At 37.9% G+C, this 13,813-nt stretch overlaps 1 protein-coding gene across 4 annotated transcripts in view; it reads left to right on the plus strand.

The window, feature by feature from the left end:
• PTPN4 (protein tyrosine phosphatase non-receptor type 4) overlaps positions 1-13,813 on the plus strand; it is a 178,466-nt gene extending 164,653 nt beyond the window's left edge. For 2 of the 4 annotated variants that reach the window (XM_027099162.1, XM_027099164.1), the window contains exons 23-27: positions 1,462-1,608; positions 3,102-3,230; positions 6,131-6,279; positions 7,451-7,586; positions 7,692-8,671. In XM_027099162.1, the coding sequence (XP_026954963.1) occupies positions 1,462-1,608; positions 3,102-3,230; positions 6,131-6,279; positions 7,451-7,586; positions 7,692-7,988 (858 nt within the window). In that variant the 3' untranslated portion in view covers positions 7,989-8,671. Of the gene's footprint in view, positions 1-1,461; positions 1,609-3,101; positions 3,231-6,130; positions 6,280-7,450; positions 7,587-7,691; positions 8,672-13,615 lie in introns of those variants that run through there. The other 2 variants (XM_027099165.1, XM_027099166.1) reach the window with 2 other exon arrangements.

Genomic DNA, 13,813 nt, shown 5'->3' on the forward strand with positions numbered 1-13,813 from the left:
TGCGGAGCAACTAAGCCCGTGCGCCACAACTACTGAGCCTGTGCTCTAGAGCCCGTGCTCCGCAACAAGAGAAGCCACTGCAATGAGAAGCCCGCGCACCGCAACAAAGAGTAGCTCCCGCTTGCCGTGACTAAAGAAAGCCCGTGTGCAGCAACAAAGACCCAATGCAGCCAAAAATAAAACTAATTAATTAATTTAAAAATATTTTTAAACGCACATGCACTTTGATCCAGCGTTCTCATTTCTTCCTGTTGCCTATACAAATATATTTCTTCCTGTGTGCAAAAATGTTAGGTCTACAAATTATTCAGTGTAGCCTTGGTTATGATAGCAGATAAATTGGCCACAACTTAAATGTTATATGAATTTACGGTACGTTTATACAGTAGAGCCATTACACAGTATGAAATTTTATGTACTAATCTGACATGATTTTAAAGGTAAAGTAGAAAAAAGGGAAACAAGATGCAGAACAACATTATATGCTACCATTTATATTTTACAGCCAAAAAGGAAAGTAGTTTTACGTGTACATTTGTGTGTCGTGTGTAGTATATCTTCAAAGGGACATGATCGGAGCTAGGAAAAAGGATTGCCCTCCTGAGTGTAAACTGGAGGCTGGGATGGGAAGGAGACATCTTTCCTCACCCTTTGGTATCCTTCCAGTTGCCATGTACACGTCACCTTTTCTTTTTTTTAATTCAGTCTTAAAAATATAATAAGATGATGGTTCATCTTCCCCAAATACTTACAGTCTTACTTTCTGAAAATAATGAACTTAAAATATTTTTCCAATCTTTTCATGCTACATATATTATATATATAATTATGTGCATATTACATAATATTTATACGTCACATTATACATATATACACATATATAATATGAAAAATCTCAACTAAAGCCAATGGCAGAATTTTTGCTTCTCACAAAATTTACTAATAAGCTGGTTAGAGACACTTTTTTTTCTTTTCCGTTATAATTTATTACAAGATATCGAATATAGTTCTCTGTGCTATACAGTAGGTCCTTGGTTTTTTATGTATTTTATATAGTGTGTATATGTTGATCCCAAACTCCTAATTTATCCCCTGCCTTTTCCCTTTGGTAACCATAAGTTTGTTTTCTATGTACAGGCAAACATTTTTTATTTCTATATCAATTCTCTGCCTCTGAAGCAGGATTCTCTGTAAAGCTGCGCTTAAAAAAACCATAAGAGCGCTTTGGAAAATATTTAAATTCCCGTTTCCACTGATTGAAAGATAAATATGTATAACTACTGCACATTGCCAAGAAATTTCTGCTGCAAATAAAATAAATTGTTGATAAAGATTTGTTTTACTCACTTTGCAATTTATTGAGATTAGTTGTATTCAGTTATCATTCAGTAGATGATTTTCGTGTGTTCGATCCTAGTAAAAAGTAATAATGCAAACGATTTTGTTTTTGTGTCCTTTTAGATGGAAATTCCTTCCTCTAGAATAATAAATCAGTACATCGCTTGCCAAGGGCCGTTGCCACACACCTGTACAGACTTCTGGCAGATGGCATGGGAACAAGGCTGCTCCACGGTTGTGATGCTGACCACACAGGCCGAGCATGGCAGAGTAAGTCACGCTGCCCAAAGCTTTTCTAGGCTGCGTCGCGTGCACAGTCAAGAGAGCCACGTCGTGTGGTCTCTTCTGTCACCTCTAAACGTCCTTTCTTACGGGGTCGTGATTAAAATCATCATGGATAAGCGCTTAACCGTGACTGACACATAATAAGTGTGTTATAATAAATGTGATATAAGTGTTAGCCATTATTATTTAAATGGACTAATATATACTTGATAAGGGATTTGTATCTAGAATATATAAAGAATTCATACAACTTAACCATAAAATAACAAATACCCCATTTAAAAATGGCCAAAGGATCTGAATAGATGATTCTGCAAAGAAGATATTCAGATGGCCAACAAGGTCACGAGAAGATGCCCAGCATCATTAGTCATCAGGGAAATGCGAATCAAAGCCACCATGCGTTACTACATCATATCTAGTAGGGTGGCCAAAGTAAAGATGACAGGAAATCACCTGTGTTGGTGATGATGTGGCGGCAGCGGAACCTCCTGTACCGCTGGTGGGTTTGTGAAATGGTGCAGCTGCCTTGGAAGACAGCCTGTCAGCTCTTTAAGAGGCTAAACGTAGAGGGACTGTAACTCAGCAGTGTCACTCCTAGGAATACCCGAGAGAATTAAGTCCACGTCCACACAAAAACTGGTGCACAAATGTTCACAGCTGCATTATTTTTAATAGCCCCAAAGTGGGAGAAAACCCAGATGTACCAGATAAAATGTGGTACATTCATACAGTTGAATATTATTTGGCAATAAACAGTTATGAAAAAATAATACATGCTGCAACATGGATGAACCTAGAAAACACTGTGCAAAGTGAACAAAGCAGTCACCAAAGACCGCGTATCTTATGCTTCTATTATATGTGACGTCCAAAGTAGGCCATAGGGGACAGAAAGTAGATTAGTGGTCACCCAGGCCTGGCCTAGAGGGAGGAGAGGGGGCCAGAGGGACACACAGGGATTACTAAGGGCTGTGGATCTTCCTTTGGGGGTGACGAAAATGTTCTAAAAGTGATTGTGGTAATGGTTACACAACTCTGTGAGTATACTAAAAACAATTGAATAGTGTATGTTAAATGGGTAAATTGAATGGTATGTGAATTGTATGCCATGAAACCTTTTTTTAAAAAAATCTTAATTATGAAAATACATGGATTGCATTTGGCATTTTAGTTGAAGATTCTTTCTCATTGTTAACTTAAATCTAAATTAGTGTAATGGTAAAACAATGGGTGGAAGCTTGTTGTAAACAGGATATTCGCAGTCTCAAAATATATCCAAACAGACTATTATTACAAAGAGAAAAAGTGGCAAAGAAAAAAATGATACTAGTTGGTAGATCTAGGTGAAGGGTATGTGAGAGTTCATTAAATTATTCTTGTCACTTTTCTGTAAGTTTGAAAGTTCTTAAAAATTAAAACATTTTAAAAATTGGAGAACCTGAATTATGTATATTTCTAAAATCTATTGATACCAGGTTAAGTGTCACCAGTATTGGCCGGAACCCACAGGAAGTTCATCCTATGGGTGCTACCAAGTCACCTGCCACTCAGAAGAAGGAAACACTGCATATGTCTTCAGGAAGATGACACTGTTTAACCAGGAGGTACGAAGGCAGGGGGTCTGTTGGTTAGAGCTGTTTTGTTTAAGGTAGAGGCTTTGACAGATGAAAATGTTTTTAGTCTGAGTCCTAGTTACTAAGAAGTATTAAAAAATTGCTGAACTATTTGCTTCATTGGGATACTTCGGAATCTTATGAAATGTATTCTCCTACTATAATATTTCCAATTTCTGTAAGTAAATACGAATGATCAGTGAAAAAATAGTCTAGTAAATAATACTTATTACTATTAACATTGTACTCTTCCTATTCATAAAAATTATGCCAGGGGTGTTGGCTATAGATTGTTTCCTCCACGTATTATCAGTAAGGTACTGGAGTCCATCTGTAGAAATGGAAAGAACAATTGAAAGCTATCAAATTATTCCCCACCCCCCCCCTTTTTTTTTTTTTTTTTTTTTTTTTTTTTGCAGTACGCGGGCCTCTCACTGTTGTGGCCTCTCCCGTTGCGGAGCACAGGCTCCGGACGCGCAGGCTCAGTGGCCATGGCTCACGGGCCCAGCCGCTCCACGGCATGTGGGATCTTCCCGGACCGGGGCACGAACCCGTGTCCCCTGCATCGGCAGGCGGACTCTCAACCACTGCGCCACCAGGGAAGCCCCCTATTCCCCTTTTTTAAGAGTGGAAGAGAGCAGTTTCACAGTCTTCTCAGTATTAAGGAGGAAAAGATCGTAGGTAGGCAGGACCTTCTGACCTCAGACAGATTATAGCTTTCAAATTGTTAGTTTTTCTTACTGCTGCCTGGGTCAGTCCACGTGGCTTCCAGATCAAAGCCAGAGTGGAAACCGACGAGGAAACGCCGGCTCAGTAACCCAGCTGGGAGATGTGTGGAGGGCAGCACGCGCCTGTCCTGTTGGGCTGCCAGAGCCTGGACCAGCCACCTGGGGCAGAGGGGCGGTAGGGGCTTTGGGGGCTGAAGGCAGAAAGAAGTGATGCTAGAGAAGAGCAGACAGCACAGCATCAACGGCCAAGCCTTTGGAGACGAGACCACGGCTCCCCTGGTCCCACACGCAGGCTGCCGCCACCGCACCCTTCCCCGAGGGTGATTACAGGAGTCCAGTGAGACAGGGCCTTACTGGCCAGAAAGGGAAGGAGCACCATGTTGTGCTGAAGGAACCTGGCCCTGGATAAAGCTAAAGTTACAAGAAAGTAAAGTTTTCAAAATCTTACGGGCTAGAGATAGGAGAATGAATGTGGGGTTTGGGCGTGGATACTGTATAGCTTGTGGTTGTATGACAAGGCAAGCCAATAAGCTGGTTCTTCACTTTCCTAAATAGACATGACAGATGAGCTTGTAGAGGGTTGCATCAGGTGACATGTGTATCCCGTCGTTCTCCACCGGCAGATTATCCATGGCAGTTGTATATATTTTAGTGGCTTTTCTTTGCAACGCTGAGTACCTCAGAACTATGCTAAGACACAAATTAGTTTCTAACGTTGGAGCCAATTATAATTGGGAAAATTAACTTGCTACCATCAGTACATACATACATGGGCAGATAGATGAATAGACAGATAGATGCCACCCCAAGACTTAATAAAATATGATTTTACCTCACCCATCTTGTAGACTATTGGTACCGTTAAGTTCTCTCGTTAACAATGATAGTCAAAGGTAATCTGTGCTAGATACCTTCAATTCATCTGAAAAATTAGTTATCAAATTAAACTGAGGTCTCTTTGGGAATTCTTCTCTCTTGATTACCTTACTTTCACGTTCTTTTCTGGAAGCTCCATCTAATGTAAATGATAGTAACCAGATTTCATAGTGTTGAATGACTATAGCTACCAAGTATTGAGCATATGATTCCAAACAGCTGTGACTGGGTGCTTTGCAGGTCCTCTCACTGAATCCTTTTAACATAAGACTATCCCTCTGAGGTGTAGATGTCATTTCATTTTTCATTTGGAGAAAGTAAGGCTCTGAATTAGCACCCTTACTGGCAAAGTTGACATTTGAGCCAAGATGTATAAATTCAGTACCTTACTTTCTTCATTATACCAACTTTTGGCTCCCCAAAAAGAATTAAGTCCTGATTGATTTTGTGTTTTTATGCTCTCCAGTGTTTAACCTACATTTATTTTGAGATTTTATTTTTCCTGATTTCCATAATTTCACTTGCACTTATCAATAAGTATTAGCCCAACTTTGTTCATTAAAAAAAAGATTTTTTTTTTTACCTTACTTTTTGCTCACCTAACAATTCTTTAGTTTTCTTTTAAACATTCCTCTGGGATCTTAATCTGTTTTTGCCTGTTTACTTGATTATCATCCTAAAAATACTCTACAAATACAGAAATTGAGTTGTAAGAAGAGTAATAATCCAAGTGACTGATACTTAAATGTGTACAGCTGTTTCTGTAAAATGGTTTCTTTCCTTTTCCTTGAACTTTTGGGTTTTATTGAGTTTATACATTACTTTTTTGGCAGGGGGGAATGAGAGTGCTTTCTTTTGCTTTTCTTTTGTTTTTTTAAAAATTTATTTATTTTTGGCTGCGTTGGGTCTTCGTTGCTGAGCGCGGGCTTTCTCTAGGTGCAACAAGGAGGGGCTACACTTCGTTGCGGTGCACGGGCTTCTCACTGCAGTGGCTTCTCTTGCTGCGGAGCATGGGCTCTAGGCGCACGGGCTTCAGTAGTTGTGGCTCACGGGCTCTAGAGCGCAGGCTCAGTAGTTGTGGCGCACACGCTTAGTTGCTCCGCGGCATGTGGGATCTTCCCAGACCAGGGCTCGAGCCCGTGTCCCCTGCATTGGCAGGCGGATTCTTAACCACTGCGCCACCAGGGAAGTCCATTGCTTTTCTCCTAAAATTAAAGTGACGTGAATATTTGTTTATATTTTAAGGATTATTTCTAACTCAGGTGCATAATTTTTCATTATACCTAGAAAAATGAGAGTCGTCAGCTCACTCAGATCCAGTATATAGCCTGGCCTGACCATGGGGTCCCTGACGATTCAAGCGACTTTCTGGATTTTGTTTGCCATGTACGAAATAAGAGGGCCGGCAAGGAAGAACCTATTGTTGTTCATTGCAGGTATTTTATTTTCTGTCTATTATGATTTGAGTAACTGACTAGATGTGTCATTTTTAAAAGGGAATACGTCCTTCAGTTACGGTTGTCACTCTGATAGATCTCGAAGCTAGGCTCTGAAGGTAGAAGGCAAAGGGTATGTTTTAACAGATGACTGACAGAAATTTTATCATAAGAAGTAAAAATAATACTGTGCTGATTCTTGGCAGTTTGTCTTCTTCATAGTTATGTCCTAAAGCTAATGGTTTCATAGATTTGATGAAATACAGCATTGCAGGAGCTAGGTTGCATCCTGAGGTTTGGATTTCCTGCTTCTGGCCCCTCCTAGGACGTTTGGTGAGCATCTCACCTCCTCGGAGTGGCGCTGCCCAACCCTCTCAGGGGGGACTACTTCCAAGAGCCCCGGTGAATGGCGGCTCACACCCTCCTTCCTTTCACACTGAACCCTTCTGCCCTCACGGGACCAGATACAATGCTACAGCCTTGCAGAGATTAGGAGCCAGAAGTTATTTTCTCCTTATCTAAGTGGTTTATTCAGAGGATGTATTAAGGTATCTCTTTATCCTTAAACTTTCCAGCACTTTTTAAGAGCAAACTTTCAAATCATCAAAACAGACTGTAGACCAAATATTGGTCTACAGAGGCAAAATGGCAGGAATGGTGGACACGTTTGGCTATTTCATATCCTTAGTTCCCAAGAGCTACTTTATCCACATTCACAGAGTACTTCACAGAGTTGTTCTTAACTGTGTCAATGGTGAAGTTTAATGAAAATTAAATTTGGTTTTAAAAATTGATTTTTGCGTGTGTAAAATAGTTGTCTTCTGTACATTTGTTAATGATTTATTATTGTAATCCTCTTATTTTGTATTTTAAAGCTGTTTTCTCCAGTAAGCTTCTATACCTTGTTCGGATTTTAAAAACGGAAGTGTAACTTTTAAAATTGTATATTTGCAACTAACAGTGGGGGAGGGGTGGTTACAGACCATTTAATCTGTATTAAGTGACTTTTTTTTTTTTGGTTTCCAAAATAGTTTCCAGTTGGCTTGCTACTTTTATTAATATAAAACATTAAAATCAAAATTGTTCTTCTACTGTAATATGATTCAGTACAAAAGGCACAAGAAGTGTAAGAGAATTGTATCAGATCTTGCCCCATATTTGTCTTTTTTAGTGCTGGGATTGGAAGAACTGGGGTTCTTATTACCATGGAAACAGCCATGTGTCTCATTGAATGCAATCAGCCAGTTTATCCACTAGATATTGTGAGAACAATGAGAGACCAACGAGCCATGATGATCCAAACTCCTGTAAGTACTACATGCCTCATGTTTGAGTGTGCATTCTCAACGTGATGGGTTTTGTTATCAGTATATATTTCAAACCATACTTTTCTCTTTTTAATTCTCTGCCAGGAGCTAATAACCTTAGCACAAGGACCAGCAAATACTGCCAATGAGCCAAACTCGCCACTTGTGTTTATAAATAAAGTTTTATTGGAAACAGCCAGTCATTTGTTTACATGTTGTCTATGGCTGCTTTCACATTACAGTAGCAGAGTTGAGAAGTTGCAGCAGGCACCATGTGATTGCAAACACGAAAGTATTTGCTATCTGGTCTTTTACAGAAAACGTTTGCTAACACCAGCCTATCATGCTAGTTCTGAACTGCCTAAACAGGCGCAGAGGAGGAACGTGCCCTGGGTTACTTAGTCAAATGGAGTGCTGAGAACGATAGTGTCCCTAGACTGGAGAATCTTGATAGACCTGTTTTCAGTGAAACAGCTGTGGGGAAATTGCCTTTCTTTTTTACATAGGAGCTTAAATTGCAACAACAAAAATCATCAACATTAAGCTACTAACTTACTATATTCTATACCGACTCTGAATTATGTTCCAAGAATCAAAAGAGGAATCATGGAATTTTAGAGTTAACGCTAAGATTATTTTTTATATTAAGCCATTGTGAAATGTTAGCACTGTTGGTGGCATTAAGGTTACTGAAGTGAACTGACCTATGTGGTAAGTGCCTGTCATTTTTTTAGCTTTTAATTATGGAAAATTTCAAACATACACAAAAGCAGACAATATAATGTAATCAACACTGTGTTGCATACTCAGCCCCAACACTGGCTGTGGTGTTTCCTTCATACTGCCACCTGTTGTCTGCACATTTGAAGCAAACCCTACACATCATATTGTTTTGTCCTTACATATTTTAGTGTGTCTCTCTAAAAGATAAGGAGTGTTTTTTTCTTCTAAACAAAACCACAACACCGTTATCACACCAAAGTATAATTAACAGTAATTCCCTAATATTAGCAATAGCCAGTATTCAGATTTCCGGTTGTCTCATATAAATCATGTCTTTTTAAACTTTAGAACAGCTTTATATAATTCACATGCCATAAAATTCACCCTTTTTAACAAGTGTACATTTCACTGGGTTTTTTTATATCACAGAGTTTGGCAACCATAATTGCTATCTAATTTTAGCATATTTTCATCACCCCAAAGAAGACATCCTGTACCCATTTTTCCCTGTTACCTTCCCCAGGCTTCCCCCAACCTAGCCGTAGGCAACCATTAATCTACTTTCTGTCTCTGTAGGTTTGCCTATTCTGACTTTTCATGTGAATGGAATCATATAATTTGATCTTTCATAAATAATTGGCTTCTTTTAATTAGCATAATATTAAAAGGTATATACATTCTGTAGCATATCTCAGTACTTCATTCCTTATTCATTGAATAGATACACATTCATCTGTTGATGGAAATTTACATTGTTTCCACTTCTTGACTATTATGAATAATGATGCCATAAGCATTTGTGTATATGTTTTTGTTTATAAATGTTTTCATTTCTCTTGGGTATATACCCAGGAGTGGAATTGCTGGGTCATATGGTAACTCTGTTTAACCTTTTGAGGAACCGTCAGACTGTTTTCCTCAGCAGCTGCACCATTTTGCAGTCCCCTGGCAGTGTGTGAGGGTTCCATTTTCTCCACATCATTGTCATCACTTGTCATTATCTTTTATTTTAGCCTTCCTAATGAATATAAAGTGGTGTCTTGTGGTTTTGATTTGCATTTCCATAATAACTAATGATATCAAGTATCTTTTCATGTGGCCATTTATTTGTATACCTTCTTTCGAGGACTGTCCAAATCTTTTGCCTGTTTTTCAATTTGTTTTTTTTGTTTTATTGTTGAATTGTAAGAGTTCTTTATATTTTCTAAAAACAAGTCTCGTCTTATAGTTCTATGGTTTGCAAATGTTTTTGTTTATGCTATTCTTTCACTTTCTTGATTAAGTCATTTGAAGCACAGAAGTTTTTAATTTTGATTACATCCAGTTTTGTTTGGTTTTTAATCACATACACTTTTGGTGTCATAGCTAAGAAATCATTGCATAACTTAAGGTCACAAAGATTTATTCCTGTTTTTTCCTCCAAGAGTTTTATAGTTTAGCTGCCACATTTAAATGTCAGATCCGTTTTGAGTTCATATCTGCGTGTGGTGTGAGGTAGGGGTCTACCTTCATTCTTCTGCATGTGTATTTCCAGTTGTCTCAGCCCCACTTGTTGAAAAGACTGTTCTTTCCCCATGAATTGTCTCTGGGTCCCTTGACTGCAAATGTAAAGGTTTATTTCTGGACTTTCAGTTGTATTCCATTGATTTATATGTCTGTTCTTATGTTCATACCACACTGTCTTGATTACTATAAATTGGTAATAAAATTTGAAGTCAGGAAATCTGTATCTTGCAACCCTGTTCTTCTTTTTCAAGACTGTTTTGGCTACTCTGGGTCCCTTGCATTTCCATAAGAATTTTAGAATCAGTTTGTCCTCTCCGCAAAAAAAGCAAGACAGGGATTGCATTAAATCTATAGATCATTTTGGGGAGTGTTGCCATCTTAATGATATTCCGTCTTCAAAAGCATGAACACAAAATGTCTTTCCATTTATTTATGTCTTCATTAATTTCCTTCAACAGTGTTTTGTATTGCACAGTCTTATCATTCTTTTGTTGAATGTATTCTTAAAGTTTTTTTAGTCTTTTTGGTCCTATTGTAAGTGTACTTGTTTTCTTGATTACATTTTAGGACTATTCATTGCTTGGATATAGAAAGAAAACTGATTTTGCATATTGATCATGTATCCTGCAACCTTGCTGAAGTCATTTATTAACCCTAATAATTCCTTAGGATCCTCTATATACAGATCATGTCATTTGCAAATAGAGATAGTTTACTTCTTCCTTTCCAGTATAGATGCCTTGGTTTTCTTTTCATCTTTTCTGGCCCTGGCCAGAATCTCCAGTACAGTGTTAAACAGAAGTGGTGAAACCACACATCCTTGTCTTGTTCCTGGTCTTAAGGGACAGTTTTCTGTTTTTCACCGCTAAGTACTATAAGGTTAGCATGGATTTTTCATTGATGCCTTTTATCGAGTTCAGAAAGTTCCCTCCCTTTCTAGTTTGTTGAGTGTTCTCATGATGAAAGGGTGTTCAGTTTTGTCAGGTGCTTTTTCTGTATCTGAGATGATAATGTAGTTTGTGTCTTTTATTCTATTAACATAATGTATTAGATTGATTGATTTTGGGGTGTTAAACTAACCTTGCATTCCTGAGATAAATCTTACTTAGACATGGTGTTTAATTCTTTTTATATGTTGCTTGACTTGATTTGCTAGTATTTTCTTGAGGTTTCTATATCTATATCCACACATAATAGATTTTTTACTTTTAATTGTAGTAAAATACAAAACATAAAATTTACCATCTCAACCATTTTTAAGTGTACAGTTCGGTAGTATTAAGTATATTCACACTGTTGTATAACCAATCTGTAGAACTTTTTAATCTCTATAGCCATTAAATCCATTTTTCTCTCCCCCAGCCCCCACCATTCTATTTTCTGTTGCTGTGAATTTGACTGCTCCAGATACATCCTATAAGTGGGATCACACAGTTTTTATCTTTTGTGACTGGCTTATTTCACTGAGCATAATAATGTCCTCAAGAGTCACCCATGTTGTAGCATGTGTCAGAATTTCCTTCCTTTTTAAGGCTGAAAAAAATACTTCCTTGTGTGTATATACCACATTTTTCTTATCCCTTCATCTGTTGATGGACATTTGGTTTATTCCCACATTTAGGTTATTGTTGAATAATGTTGCTGTGAACATGGATGTATAAATATCTCTTTTAGACAGTGCTTTCAATCTTTTCAGATATATATCCACAAGTCAGATTGCTGGATCATATCATACGTAATGAGTTTTTGTTTCTGTTTTCACAGTTTGTGTGACGTCAGGATTCGAATATGGCCCACACATTTTGATTGGTCTGTGTGTCTCCTAAACCTCTTTCAATCTGTGTCTTCCTCCTGTGTCTCTCTTCTTTCTTCTTGCAGTTTATTTGATGAACAACACAGGTTGTTTGTGCTACTTGTTCTCCCATAGTCTGGATTTTGCTGATTGTGTTCTCTGTCTTTTCCAGGACTGGTAAATGGATCTGTAGGTTGCAGCAGCTTCCTTCAGAGGGTACATGATGACTGTGTCTTCCTTTTTGTGATGTTAGCAGCCTTGGGTGATCAGTGTCTGCATCATTAATTCATTGGGCTTGCAAAATGATGATATTCTATCATTCCTTTGTTATTTATTAGTTGGAATACTTCTGTAAAGAGAAACTTCTCATCTGCTCTTTGGTTAACCAGTGGTACAGTCTGTATAGGAAAGACAAGATTAACACTTGATGCTTTCCCTTTATTTATAAGTTTTCAATATAATGAGTTGGTTCATTGGCCTCTCCAGGGTTGGTTCGTTCCCATTTCCTTGGGGCCAGTTCTCGGAATCGTGGCAGCTTATGTCATGGCTACAGCCTGGTCATCGTGTAGTTCACTTCTTCCACCTGGCGGGGGTTTCAGTATCTATAAGACAGCTCACAGGATACGGCTTAGAATATTATCTACAGCCCTTGAGGAGGAACTAAAGGTCCTTGACTCTGCTTAATGACTATATTATTATCCAGTCGCCTTTGACTGTTTTCCATTGTTTCTGCATTTTCTCATTTCTCTGATTAAAGTTACTCTTTGGCTAAAATTTTTCCACAGACAAAAGGCAGGCTGAGGACATGGGGGGCATAGACCATAGGGCCCTGCTCTGTTTCACGGCTTCCAATACAGACTCAGACCACAGTGCTTTCACTTACCATTTTCTGCTTATATCTTTGTCCCTTTTCTTCTTTAACAAGAATGCTGGTTCTCTACAATACCAGAAATGAAAGACTTAGCATATCCCAAGTCCTCATTTGTTTTATTCCAGATTACCCAACAGCTGTCTCAGAATAACAAAACTAACACTACCAACAGTATCGTTACCAAAAAGAATTTTCACTTCTTTCCACAGTGCTCTTTGCTTTGGGATATATATTCTACAGAGATACACAGTTAAATTACTGTTTCAAAGTCCTTTGAAATAGCTCCTCTGTATGTGGTTATGCCATCAACTAGATACATACATTGATATGTTTTATATTTTCAATTTATAGAGGCTTTTAAAATTAATGTTCTAATTATGGAGTATCTTTACATGGTTCCAAAGTAAAATCTATGAAAGAAGTATATTCTCTCTCTCTCTCCTTCACCCTGTCCACTCCTTTCCTTATAGGAAACCATTTTTTTTATGATTTACCCTTCCCTTGCTTTTTTCTTAACAAACATTTTGAGATAGTACATATTCGTATTCCCCCCCTTTCTCTTATACAGATAATATATTGTATGCACTTTTCTCTGCCTTGCTTTTTTTACTTAACAAAATATCCTGGAATCAGTCTGTAGCAGTCTGTAGACTTCTTTTCCTTTCCCCCCCATTTCCTAGTACCGCACTTTGAGGATGTACCAGATTACTCACCCAGTCCCTTACTGATGATGATTTGAATTGTTTCTACTTTTTTGTCATCATAAGTAATTCCGCAGTGAATAGCCTCATTTCTGAATAAATATTTTAATTTCTTTTTCTAGTTTGTCTTCTGGATAGATTCCTAGAAGTGGAATTGCTGGGTCAATAGGTAAATCAATGTAATTTTGTCAGATGAGGCCAACTGTCCATCCATAGGGATTGTGGTATACACATTCCTACTAGCAACGTATGAGTGGGTTTTGCCGACAGAATATGCTGTCAAACTTTGTTTGCCAGTCTCTTGGTGAAAAGTGGTATCTCTGTGCAGTCTTACTTTGTATTTCTTGTATAAGCAAGCCAAGTGAGATGTTTGTCTGTCTTCGTTTGTTTTCTAGTTTTTCTGATCCATTCTATTTTTTTATATTTTATTTTTCAGAGTCAATACAGATTTGTATGTGAAGCTATTTTGAAAGTTTATGAAGAAGGATTTGTTAAACCTTTAACGACATCATCAAATAAATAAGAAAGCAAAGGTCTGGGATATGTGTTGGAAAACTGCTTTCCATTATATTCACTGTGCCATAATACTGCTTGCAGGAAATGGCATCTAAACAGACAAAAAAAAAAAAAAAAA

Source organism: Aethalodelphis obliquidens, unplaced genomic scaffold (assembly GCF_003676395.1).
Source record: "Aethalodelphis obliquidens isolate GAN/ISIS:26980383/991018 unplaced genomic scaffold, ASM367639v1 scaffold129, whole genome shotgun sequence".
In the NCBI taxonomy this organism is placed as follows: domain Eukaryota; kingdom Metazoa; phylum Chordata; class Mammalia; order Artiodactyla; family Delphinidae; genus Aethalodelphis; species Aethalodelphis obliquidens.